This window comes from Crassostrea angulata, chromosome 8, assembly GCF_025612915.1.
Source record: "Crassostrea angulata isolate pt1a10 chromosome 8, ASM2561291v2, whole genome shotgun sequence".
Classification (NCBI taxonomy): Eukaryota; Metazoa; Mollusca; class Bivalvia; order Ostreida; family Ostreidae; genus Magallana; species Magallana angulata.
Window position 1 is genome coordinate 37,757,775 of NC_069118.1, and position 14,075 is coordinate 37,771,849.

At 31.2% G+C, this 14,075-nt stretch overlaps 2 protein-coding genes across 2 annotated transcripts; one reads left to right on the plus strand and one right to left on the minus strand.

Annotated features, from left to right (window-relative positions):
- Window positions 1-989: 989 nt before the first annotated feature.
- Window positions 990-3,814, minus strand: LOC128160933 (uncharacterized). Its single transcript, XM_052824221.1, has 2 exons — window positions 3,441-3,814; window positions 990-1,510 (listed from the first exon to the last, which is right to left on the minus strand). Exons 1-2 carry the CDS (start codon window positions 3,736-3,738, stop codon window positions 990-992), a joined length of 819 nt encoding a protein of 272 aa, XP_052680181.1. The 5' UTR covers window positions 3,739-3,814.
- A 3,039-nt stretch (window positions 3,815-6,853) lies between these two features.
- Window positions 6,854-13,575, plus strand: LOC128157890 (uncharacterized). The gene is made up of 7 exons (XM_052820551.1): window positions 6,854-7,523; window positions 7,622-7,699; window positions 7,870-8,062; window positions 9,159-9,478; window positions 10,059-10,316; window positions 10,418-12,340; window positions 13,485-13,575. Exons 1-7 carry the CDS (start codon window positions 7,088-7,090, stop codon window positions 13,526-13,528), a joined length of 3,252 nt encoding a protein of 1,083 aa, XP_052676511.1. The 5' UTR covers window positions 6,854-7,087; the 3' UTR covers window positions 13,529-13,575.
- Window positions 13,576-14,075: the final 500 nt, after the last annotated feature.

Here is a 14,075-nt window from a genome sequence, read left to right on the forward strand (position 1 = left end):
GTCATGAATTCGATTCCCTCTGGGGATTTTAATTTTTTTACCTTGCAATTTTTTTTAAAACCTATTTATTTATTAAATATTGTTAAATTCAAAACACCTAAATATGTGAATGTATGTTAATTATATTGTACTTTATTCCACATGTATATTGACATGTCCCATACCGCCTTGAATATAGCGCAAAAGAATCTTAGATAAACGTAAGGCACTATGAAAATTTAGGGGACGTAACACTTAGTGAGGCAATGAACGGTACGGGAAATGGAGAGTGGGGCCCACCTGCCTACCCGGGCAAGTGATTTGAAGTGAACCTTAAAGAAGATTCCACGTCAATTGCCAGACTAAGGCAAATCCTGATTTTATATACACCGGGTTCTAGGGTGTGTTTCTCTTAAAGGGGCATAGTCACGATTTTGGCCAAAGTTTTTTTTCCTGATTTTAATGTTAACCATGCTTCAGGAAGACATTTCTAATAGTCAATCAAAATTTGAATGTCATTCGTTGAGTTATAAGCGAGTTACAGAGCTTAAAATTCTTTGCTATGTAAACAAAGCGTTTGTTTACTTTTTTGAATGTTGAAGTGAAAATTCCAATTATAGACCAAAAATGAATCTGTTAAACGTTAGGAATTGTTTATCTATGATAAAAAATAAAATAAAAAGATAAACAAATCAGCTTAAAAATAGTTTAACTCGTATATTGAACCTATGTAAAGAAATACAGGGCACGGACCTTGTTTACATGACAAAGAATTGTGAGCTCTGTATCTTTCTTATAACTCAATGAATGACTCTCAAATTTCATTTGATTATTAAGAATGCATTTTTAAAGCACTGTAATTATTAAAATCAGAAAATTAGAATTTGGCCAAAATCGTGACCATGCTCCTTTAAAAAATCAAAATGACTGACTCGTATTATCCCAAATCTTTACACAATTATCTCTAAACTGTGTAACATTAAAACAATTTTTTCAAAAGATTTTGTCGATCACTTCACTTCACGGTAGTTCTGTTTGGTTCTATACTGTGGTTTCTCCTGCAGAGGGGTATGATTTTTCGCTTCATGTATTACCGGTATTTTTATATCCCTACTTTCCTTTTTCTTTTGATCATCATCTTTAGTACATGTAGCATCATCTGTTTTCTCTTTTGGGAAGGATCCATCACCAATGAACTGGGTTCTTTCGATTTTTACCAATCGAGCCTCTAAAAGCTGCCATTTAACGTTATCGGGCAAGAACTTGTAGAATTTTGTATTTTGATATCTAATCAGATTGTATGGTACAAGTAATTCAAAAGCCCGATGATACAGAATATCCAATTCATTTTTTGTCCCATAAAGCAGACATTTTGCAAAAAATTCTACTTTCGTTTGCGTCTCCTTCACATGCCCAATAACTTCACCAACAATGAACTCGATTTCAGTCAATAGCCAGTCCTCACATTTATGCAGTAGTGAGTTGACTTGAAATTCTTTGGCCAATGGCAAAACCATATCAATGATCCCTTCTATAAAAGAAAACATAACCATTCTAATCTATAGAATTTTTGTGACGTCCTGTTAAAATTTCTTAAATCGTTCTATTGCCGCTCGAAAACTTGAAAAATGGCACATGTACCTACATCTAAACATTACACAGTATGCAATAAAACACGTGCATTATGAAAATTGAAACTGATTCAAACTAATTGATTCAAAATCAAAATAAGTAACATTGAACTAATTGAAATGCTCTGAGAAATACATTGCAATAAAGCGGTGTTATTAATTTGAATTATCCCATCAATATTTACCGGAAAACAAACTTGGCTTTTCATGTGATCATATCCCGTATAGCCTGCACGTATATATATATATATATATATATATATATATATATATATATATATATATATATATATATATATATATATATATATATATATATATATAATAACAACATGTATACTTAATCAAAGTACTGAAGAACTGACGGGAGTTGATTTAGTCGATGAATGTTTATTTTAAAATCAATATGTTATTTCGCAAGTACATGTAGTTTCTAATTTGAATTACGCGCATTTTTATAATATGAATTTTTGGACTTTTTCGACAAGAATGTCGAGAAACCCCCATATGACTCATGTTAAATAATATTTAAAGATAAAATTAATTTAATCAAACTATGTATCAGTAATAGAAATATTCCTCGAAAATAGTATGGATCCAAGCAATATTGAACTCTAGTCTCGTTCAACCAAACGATCGGCCGACACCTTAAATCTCCCACAAGGATTTACGGAGACAGCCGAGCGTCGAGTTGAACGAGAATATATTGAACTCTGGCGTAGGAATACGGAAGACTACAAGAAATATTTAAATTGTTTGTACCATTTAAAATCTGACTATTATAAAAAGTTTCCTTGAAAAACAATGCTTGGGCATACATTACATCGAATTTATCAATTATTTTCAAGAACTAAGTCTTTTCAGCAGTAATGATTTGTGCTGAGGTCCAAACACTGTTTCACTTTCGGTTTGTCTGAGTAACTGCATAGGAGAGTTGATTAACATCAACTCCCAAAGACAATGTTATTCATCGTACTTGCCATTTAATAATGTTACAACTGATAAAGAAAAAGAAGATGAATAAATATGTATGCAACCTTGATTTAGTGAGTTATAACATATAAAAAAAATTAAAAAAATTAATTGAACCGAGTAGATTTAACTTCAAATATATTTAGACATAAAGATTGGGTAAACACATCTAAGGCCAGCAAACAAATTTCAAAAATTGATTTAGTTTAAAAGGTTCCATATCTGAGGTAATTTTACTACATGAAACAAATACTGCTAAATTGTTCCATTTATTTCTCAAATAGTTAATATCAATCACTTCACTGCATCGCATTTTGTATATTGTCACAGTACCCAAATATTGCATATGAATATAGGGCATTAATAGACATTATTGAAGAATATTTATGATACTTCAATTTTTCTACTACTTTGAAAACTAAAATAAAACCTTATTGAGTGATTTACAGGCGCTTATAACATGCAACTATTATTCTTAATGAAAGGGTGCTTCATAGAAAAGTTTACTTATCTTTTAAAAGTAAATAGAACGTTTGTTTTAAAAATTCGATATTTTCATGATTGAACCTGTCTTGAAATCGGCTGTTGTGGATAAACGTTGAACAGTTGCCATATCAGAGAAATGTAGAATTTAGCTATTTCTTCTGTATTGAAATTGATGAAAAACTATAAAAGACGCTCTTATACGAGATTTTAATCAACGAACATATACATGAAAAATTGGGATAGAGAATTATCAGATTCGTTTAATGATTGATCGTCTGTTTTTGCAATACATATATACTAGTAATTGAACTATTTTTCCTGTCTTGTATTTTCTACAAAAGCACGATTAAAAAACTAAATGTCCTTTCTTACCATCCAATTTAACATATTCCATAGGACAGACACATCGAAGGAAAAGAACAACCTCCCTGTAAGATTTATCAGGAAGAGTAACTTCATTCTGGTTTTCTTTCCCGTTAGAGGTCAGCATTTTTCTGAAAACTGGAGAAGCCTGCATTAAAACCCCTCGAGAAAGATGTAATCGTTTGTCTTCAACGCAGAAAACGACATCAGTTGTCTCTTTGTCATAAGCAAAATACTCGAGTCCCTTGCATTCGATGGGCTTTTCCTGCAATTCTAGCATAGGTTCCATTTCTTCAGCAGTCGCCATTTTTTTTAGAATTGTAAAATTGCTTACGGGGTATCAATAATTTGGCTGCAGTTAGAGATCTTTAAATGCTCGCTTATTGATTTCTGTGTTCTTAGAGCGTAGACTACAAGACAGCAATATTTTGATATTATTTAATCCTTCACATACATGTATCTATGTCTTTTATTATAAAACTATATCGTCTAACAAGTAACAACCATCTAAAGACCTGGAAATTGTTGATTAGAGGTTGATAAGAGGTTAATGAATGTTTGAAAAGGAATCGATTTTCATTTGTGATTTTCAAAAATAATTGAGTGATAAACCATTAGAAAATTACTTCTTAATAGGGTTAATGAATTGTTGATCTAAAGAAGTTATTCCTTTCTGAAAACTGGCTATATAATAGTATTTTCCCTGGTGTTTTTTTTTTTTGGGGGGGGGGTCATAGAACATTTCCCTTTGTTATTTCTGATATTCTTATATAAAGAAGGTCTGATATAGATTCATGAATGAAATGGAACTTAATTATAATGTACAGGTGTAAATGTTTGATAAATGTCGAAGTTATTATACGCCATGCAGTCATATACATGTAAAAAACAATCAAATGAAAATAATTTAAGTATTTTTAAATATAGTTTTTTTTCTCACGTCGTCCGTTCGTTTTCTAAGAACGAAATCTTTTCATCGGTAAGGTCCATAGTATCGTCATTTTTCTTGGTCTTTTTGTTACGAAAGTAAATGAATACTGTCAGTTAAAGCTGCTTGGTCCGATTTTATATCAAATTTTATACTCGCTTTTAAACGATGGCTAAGCCTAGTATATGTATAAAAATAGACATTATAGTAGTTTTACCCGTCAATTATGCCAAATTTCAATGAAGAAAAATACGTACAAAATTTGCTAACAAAACAAAACGACATTAAAAGGTGCCGCGTTATTTCGCCTCATGTTAAATTTTACCCCTGACTACGAGACGGGTATGGTTGTATTACGAATTTGACATCGCTTTAAATAAAGGTCGAAATAATCAGACAAATTACAAATAAACATGTGTACGTTTTGTTTGCCAATATTTCTAAAGTCTGCTTTCTTTACAATCGATGCATAGCATGTGGGTCGAATAGCCCCAATCATTCGGGGGACGAAATAATGCAGTTTCCTTTTCTAAACATTCCCGTGATGCATTTTGGTTTGTTTTTTCGTTTGCCCAAAGAGAAATTATTTTTATTTACTTTGAGTATTTCTAACTTTGAAAGGAGACTGATTCTGCTGGTGTAAATAGGGGAAAGTCCATAACTTTCTAAGATAAATGATTTGTATGAAAAAATGTTGATACTGTAATTACAAAGAAATCGGACCAAGCAGCTTTAACAACCTCAATCTATAAATAAAAGACATTATTATTATTCACCTTGTATTTATTTTGCATGTATTCTTCATCGGCAAATAAGATTCATAATCATAATGCGATCAAAGTTGTCTTTAAAAAAAGATACACCAGATATACGTTTGATTTAAACTTTTAATGCTATGAATAGTAAACGACACATCAAACACCGTCATTAATAAGGAATTTTACAGTGATTGCTAGGTGACCAAATCAACTGATGTATATAAAAAAACGGGGTTGCAAAGCCGTGAAATATATTCATACATGTGCGTATTGATGCAGTATTAACAAAAAGGAACTTATAAAATATTTGTTAAAGTGAAAATTAAGAACAACCAACATATATCGCTCTTAAGATTAACTATTTATATAAACATTTTGAGCTGGTTTTTTATGGTAAGCAGGAGTATATTTATTAATTCAACTTTCTTATAACCAAACATTTTAAAACACGCATATATATATATATATATATATATATATATATATATATATATATATATATATATATATATATATATATAAGTCTAATAAAGAAATAAGATAAATGAAAATAAAAATAAAAAGATCAATTGATGACTGCTGTTATTGGCTATGCAGTTGTCTATCAATTTTGAAAAATACATATAAAAATGCATTGAGATCAAGCAACTTTTTATTCACGGAATTATTTATTTCCTCTGTAATTTAAAAATATATTGAATATGTATTGAATAAAATGTTGTTTTCCAGCAAAAAGACGGATGCAAAAAGTATTTGTTCTATATTTGAACGAAACTGGATTAATTAAAAGTGGCTTATCTATAAAACTTATCTCTATCTTTCTATAGAAAAATATCATAGGTTAGTCAGAGTGAGTTGACAGTTTCAACATTTTTTGCTGTGTATTGCAACCAAGATATCCCAAACCCTCAAACTTACACACAATACGTTTACTTGATCCTAAAAAATGACTAGGTAATTATAATTAAATGTTATATGTTCTTCTATCCCTCTCTTACATTGAAATAAAACTCCGACATGCACATGTAAGTGGGTCTTCAAAACAAGACGGAAACGTTACATACTACAAGTATGCGGCTGCAAAGATTATTTTGCATATATAAGCAACTAAAAAAATTTCAACTTTGCATGCATCAGTCTGATCTCGTTAATTTTAAATTAAATGCCTTAAAGTTAAACTCAGATTCTCCAAGTCACTCAACCTTTGGCATTCAGGGGGAACGTTAACTTCGTTAACTTCCCGTATGATGAGAATTTATGTATAGGACTGACAGGTACCGTTTTATATTTGGAACGTTTTATATTTAGAGTGTACATTGATACTTTGCGGAAATTGATTTTTCAACAAGTTAGCTTGGATTAAAACTAGCCTTTTTCCTGAAAGCACACACTGAATTCATATATATGCATGATGCTCTATTTAAATTTTACGTATTTGAATTAGCGGAGGGCGCTTTCCGGAAGAAAAAAACCCGCAATAGAATACACAGTTAAGATAATGTAATGTTTACAGTTACCAGAAATTAAAAACAGCAGCACGATTAATAATATGTAGAATTGATTTTGCATTTTTTATTCAATACTACAACAATAATTATATAATCAAAAGAATAATTTTAACTATCTCGGGATATTCCTTTGTCATTCCAAATAAATTCATAAAAATCTATAATAAGAAGCGTAACTTGGTCATGTATATTGGCATAAACAAATATGATGATTCTAGTATATAATGCATCGTAATAATTATTTGATATTTTTAGCTTGTTCAATGAAAAAATTTTAAAAACTCAGTTTAATGAAAAATAAATATTACTTTTCCTTCCTTTGTCATACCATCATATTATTTGTCTGATTGAACCGGAATTATGTTCAGTTATAAATAGAGTGCATGTTTAGCTTTAAATAATCAGAAATAAACATCATATAATCCAGATTAAAATCATTTAAACATAAGAAGTTTGTTTGAGATGGCGTTTATAAATGTCACACAGATGATTGAGAAAGAGAGACAAACAGTCGTTCCAAAAAACTTTTGGAGATGTGAACGTGAAAAACAAATTAAGGACAAGTGCGATGAGTCTCCTGTTTTTAACAATTGTTTAACTGAATCTGCATCAAGTATCTCGTACGGTGACCAAGTGAGTGATAAGCGCAACGAGAATACTGACAAAGACAAAGGAATCAAACATGATAATAAATTGATGAAAGACCTGGAAGAAGACTCGGACAATATTGGACGAGGTGCAAACATCTCTGGTGACGATTTGGACACGGCAGATTATTTCGACAGTGAGGACGAGTACTGGGATAGTCTCATAAACAAAGACATCAAGGAAGAGTTATGTCCAAATTGTCGCACCTATCACCTACCGAAGAGCATCAAAGACGTCCCCTTACATATACGTAAGTTTTTTTTTTTTATGTTTCATTGCATATTACAACATTTGAAAAATAGTTGGTTTTAAAGTTGTTTCTTTATTAATTTGATCTAATAAACAAAGACATCAAGGAAGAATTTTGTCCAAATTGTCGCTCCTATCACCTACCGAAGAGCATCAAAGACGTCCCCTTACATATACGTAAGTTTCATTGCATATTACAACATTTGAAAAATAGTTGGTTTTAAAGTTGTTTCTTTATTAATTTGATCTCATATATATATATATATATATATATATATATATATATATATATATATATATATATATATATATATATATAAAAGGGCATGTGTTTTATGTATGTTCAGGCCATAACCAGGAAGTTTATGATACATCTCCAGCATTTATACCAGCTGTTCAAAAGTTTGCAAAAGAAAACAATTTCGAAATACACGACGTGTATGGAGATAAAAACTGTCTGTTTCGTGCAGTGGCAGACCAGTTCATGATTAATGGCTGTCCTGGGCACACAGAAATATCGTTACGTGATACAGCTATCGAGTAAGGGAGTTAATTATATCAGTCAAAAAGATCATGTATGTTCCTTGTATTTTTAAAATACTTAATATAACCTACATATTATTAACTGTTTATATATCCTAAATTAATAATCAGTTGCATACGTTAATTAGGGATTCCCTTATCTATCTGGGTAGTATTGAACAAAACTGTCATATAAAAATTCACCCCCTCCCCTTCGAGATTGTGTTTTGCAACATTACCAGAGTACGCTTTTTAGAGTGGCACGGTGACTCAAAATAGATGTTTTACTTTTTGATTATGACAACGGTATTAAGAAGAGCTACTCAAAATTTCTTCATACAGAAGGTTTTACGCATCATGTCATCACCTATCAATATACGAATCATTAAAAAGACACATGAAAATTACACATGTAAACAAATCGAGTTGTTTTGGACATCGGTTTAGTGTCACGTAATTGAAATATCTGTCTAAAAATAGTTACAATGGGTTTGACACACTGAAAAAAGAATTTGAATTTGAAGCTATTCGGTAAGAAATAGGCAGAGAATGCATCTTCATAAAATATATAGTTCTTGAAGACATCATATTTCAATGAGAAGCTAGTGGCCTATGATGTATGCCACGCTGCAGTTTTAATACATCTTTTGCATTTGCGTGGCTATGAAGCGGAAGGAAAACTCAATATTTTCGTGTTGGCCCAACGCCTTATTCTGTTGGTTTTTTTTTTATTTTATTTATTTCCTTTTGAACACTGTAATTTTCCAAGAGTTCATCTTTCCATATGATATATAAAATATGTGGAAATCGTTTAAAAATTCGATATTTGCTAAATCATGGGTTTTTGCGTCACCATGTCCCTTTTCAAAAGAATACTTTTTATTCTTGATAGATTTTACATTGCAAAAAACACAGACTGCAGAACAGTATATTATTACTGCTAGTATTGTTATAAATCTAATATGTTAATTCAAATCAATTGAAACTGAGTAACAATTTTTCGTATGTGTTTTTGATGCATAGATTATTTCGGATCAGATTGTAAATATTACAATTAATATGTGTTCTCGAAAGAAAGTCACACATTATTACTACTGTATGATAATTTTTTCAGTCGCTTGAGATTAAATCCTTCAAGATATGGAGTAAATGAATTAACCTTTCTGCCAGGAGAGTCATGGGAGGAATATGTCCAAAAAATGAATCAAACCAAAAAATGGGGCGTTAATACAATTTTACAGGCGCTGGCGGACGTTTTCCTTCTGCAGATCAGTATTTTCAATTTTGATAACAGCGATATTACACCTTCCAAAATTACTATAAAATCAACTGAGAAGGTTGTACCAAAGCTTTTCCATATTTTCCTTGGACTCATTGGGGACTTTCATACGTTTAGCTTGCGTCCTTTGCAGTGGATGGCAGAACTGCCTTACAGTAAATGTTTTTTCTTGTTTATTTTCATCTCACTTTTTGTTAATAGGAAACGTAATAGTTTGTCCCTTGAGTCTAGATAAATAGATATTCAGATAAATACTTTTTAGTCTATGTATATTTTATTTATATAATGTAATTTAAACTTACTTTCCGGCTTTCATGAAAAATCAAGTCAAACGTTGCCGGTTGCATAATCTGAATATATACATGCATTTTTCTTGGTCTATTTCATCTGTAACACACGTGATTTTTTTTATGTTCCGCATTTTTAAAAAGTTCATTTTTGTCTCGAACATTACGTATAGAATCCTTGTTCCTGAAAATCTTATGTCCAATTAGAAAATTATTTTTAATAGCTTTTGCCACGAAGATTTACTTGTGCAAGCATAATTTTGTTGATTAGTCGATATTTATAAATGAAGTTAGAGATACACATGTAACCTGCACTTGGTGCTTTTTAGAACCCAGTCGACTTTAGAGACCTAAAATAAATAAAGGCACAAAAGACACATAAGTCTGCGAATACTTAAAATGTATTTAGGTTTTACAACATTTAATTATTTTATTTCTTTTCTTACAGAAGCTCAAATATTTCGGATGTTGGTGACATGTACGGACAAAAATATCGACGAAAGAAGAACACTTGTAGACAGAAAGCTGGCACTTATATCTCAAGGACATATTCCTGAATCACAATTAGCAGAACATGTTCAGTTTGTATTGCAGTGTATTTCTCTTGAAATTAGAGGAAGACATGGTCAGCTTTTCGAGAAAACTAATTTTGAATCGATATTCAAGTCGTACAGTGGAAGTGATTTGGAGCTAGAAGAATCAATTGGTATGTATTCAGACAGTCTAATGAAATTGAGCTGATTATTTTGTTCATTATTTTAGCGCTATCATAATTGTTTATTGTTTTAATTTTTTGTTACATTACAGAAATTCGAAATAAACTGGTCGGCAATCATTTACAGTTTGACCCTTTGTCAGGAATACCCTTACCGTACTTAAGTTTTGTCATAAAACTTATTTTTCAATTCAAGTTGTTTGAAGGTGAATATTTTAGGCATCCTCAGACGTCAACAGGTGATATTTATTTTCACTTTCTTGGTTCTTTTATGGACCAAAGTTCTTTCACTCTGAAAGACATAAGTCGAACTAAAAAAATGTCTAAATTGCAAGTAGCGCGAAGAGCTAAATTCCAACCCAGGGCTGTTGTTGTTATAAGAAACAAAGAAGCGGTATATAACACTGACTTAAATAGAACATGTACGAATCATGAACATGTTATTATTGACTCAATCAATTCCCACCCTGGATACTGCAAACTTAGACTATCGCCATCATTTTCAAGTAAAACCGGGGATAATGTTTCCCAAATCGGTAAAACCAGATATCTCAAGGCTTTTAGAATTACTGACGGATTACGCACACAACTAAAGGCAGTACATGTAAGAAAAGTTGAATGTATTGGGGTACCTTGTTACACTTTTCCATTTTTTCGACGTTGGGAAGAAAGCAAAATAGATAACTTCCCTTCTAGGGAAGTTATTACTTCAATAGTTGAACAAGGATGTACCTTAATACCAAAAGCCCATCCAAAGAGCATCTGCCAGGATATTGAATGGCAATTCAATTTCTCAATGGGGGAACACTTGCTATTTAAGAGTCTTACAGTTGCCCAAAAGCACGGATTTTTTGTTCTTAAAGTATTACTAGTCAGCATGGTACACCATGTGCCGTTTAAAACAAAGCATTTGAAGTCAGTTTTTCTAATGGCATGTGAGAAACTGCCTTCAGGATCATGGGAAACAAACATCAGTGGATGTGTACTTTATGTGCTGGGCTTATTACTTTCTTGTTTAAAGGCTAAATTTCTGCCAAACTATTTTATACCAGAAAACAATCTTATTGACTGTCACAGAGATGAAGACATTCACACACTCTGTGTTGTTGTCGAATACATTCGTCTATTCCCTGCTAGTGTCATTCAAATTGTTGCAGAGAAACATGGATACACATTTGGACCAAATCTGATCAAAAATGTTCTGTCAAAGATACAATATTTTACCGAAAGACATATGCACAGAGCATTTGATGAAATATTTGGACCTTTTTCAATTGCTACAGCAAAGATAATGGCCAAAATAGGTCTTTACGATATTTCGTTTGATATTCTACAGGAACTGTTTGAGCAAAGTCTGTTGATTCCACAGACAGGGTTGAGACAAACATCTTTAAGCTTCTTCGATCTTTTTGTATCGGCCCTAATGGAAATGAAACAAAAAACATCCCGAGTCATTTTAGCACGAACATTCGATATGATGATGGGATCAAATGTATCAGAAATGGTTTTAGAAAAAGAAAGAAGGGGGTCGCTTCAAACTTATTTGCCATGGATAGCCGACAATAGAATAGGTTGGATCGAAGTCTCAAATGAAAGTAGTGGCGACCTTACAAAAATAGCAAGTTTCCTGTATGATTTTAGTAAAAGGGAATATTGGAGGCAAAATGCATTGCTTGCCGAGCTTTCTATTACAACAGCAATCCAGTGTATCCAAGAAGCATTGAAACAAGATGATATTGAAGGGGACAACGTTAAAAATATCGGTTCCAAAACAGATGTTAATGTCCGGAAACGAATGTTAAAAAGAAAACTTATTTCCTTCTATATGCATGTGTATAGAATTTCTGCGTTAACTAATTTTGTGTATCCATTAATTGATCACATGGACGAAATTGAAGAACTCTGCCTTGAATTTCCGGAAATGACGGGGACGGTCTGTTCTATGTTCTCGTTTACGGGACAACAGTCAAAATACCAGGAGTATGTTCAAAAGTATTATCATATGTATGGACGCGGTAAGTACAGTTTACGTGTTATACATAAGTATATTTTTATATGTATATGAAATAAGTATAAAAATAGCTATTTTCAAGCGTTGCTAAATCAGAGTGGATATTATGAAAACCATTTTAACTTTAATGTGTAATAGGCTTTTGTTACAAATATTGTAAACCAACTTTATTTGCAACGTCTTTATATTGCAATTTACCTGAGATGAATTGCATGGTTATCAGTGACTTATTTTCGCGACCAAGCCTTATCGACAATCATTTCGTTATTATATTCAGATTCCAAGGACTGGTTCTCGGTAACAATATTAGTAACGACGAGGCTTTCGCAAATCTTTCGATAATTGCCAGCACGCGAATGAACTGGTTTATATATATATTACCTTCACATAAATACCATTTTAATCATTAACTGAGAAAACTTACATTTTTAAAAATGTAAATTTACAGAGTATATATAATAATATTTTAAATTTTGGAAACCGGTCAAAAAATCTTAAGAAGAAAGGACTAAACACATGTATATGGATTGGGCCTAAAATGGCCCCCAGAAATGAACATTGTCATTTAACTGTAATTTTTTGTTTTATTTGTAAAAATATACATTTGAATTTTTTTTCATAATTTTCATTTTGATTTTAGGGCCCACAATTTAAAAATATGACATCATAAAATTTACCTTTTCCCGCCATTTTCGCATTTTTAGCATAAAACGGCATGTTTTGAAGCAGTTTTTCTTTAAGGAAACATTTAGCGACTGCGTGAACAAACAAAATATTTTCACCAAAGATGTATCTCTCCAGTACTCACATGTATAAGTGACAAAAGTTCGTTTTTGTTCAAAGAGTCGCTCTATATTTCCCATTCGAAAAAAAGATAAGAAAAATGTAAATTTTTGACTGATTTTGATTGAATTGTAAAAATAGCGTCACTTCTAATGTCACATACTGTTAGTGAGTGCATATAAATCAAATAAATAGGTGAAAAAAATATTTAATGTTAGCTCTGTTATAAAATAACACAACAAATTATTGTACCTGAATCACTTTAAAAATAGCGATTTATGGGGGCCAAATTTGACTAATATCATATATAATCCTTTTAAGATATTTTTGGACGATTACTGTGTAATTTTAATTTTCTTTAATAGAATTGAGGATTATCTCTCCTGAGAGCTTTGACACAAAGGAATGAAACCAGATGACATATGATGCAGTGTTTAGATTGAAGTATATATATATATATATATATATATATATATATATATATATATATATATATATATATATATATATATATATAATGTACATATTCAACATATTCATGAATGTGAAACTTTTAAGAAATAAGATAACATTATTCATTTTTAAAACTCTGTTTTTAAAATGTATAAAGAATTTACCTGTCTGTATTACTTGTAATTGCAAGTACTTACCAGTGTAACGAAATATCTTTACCCAAATTTCCAAGTACTCAATGATGGCCTTGACATGTTCATTATTTGTAGCTTTAACAATTGAGGTGAAGTGTGATTTAACATGCCATTTAGTGGTCTTTTTCAGTCGCTGTATGTGAATATATATGCGAGATTCAAGCAATATTCTTCATTTTTTAAATGCTAATAAGCCAGTATAAGATTTGTTTTTCCATAATCGATCTCAGGTGGGTTTTAAAAAATATATTTATGTTTATAAGCATCAAGGAGATGTTTGTTTTTAATAATACATTTATCATGTTTTTC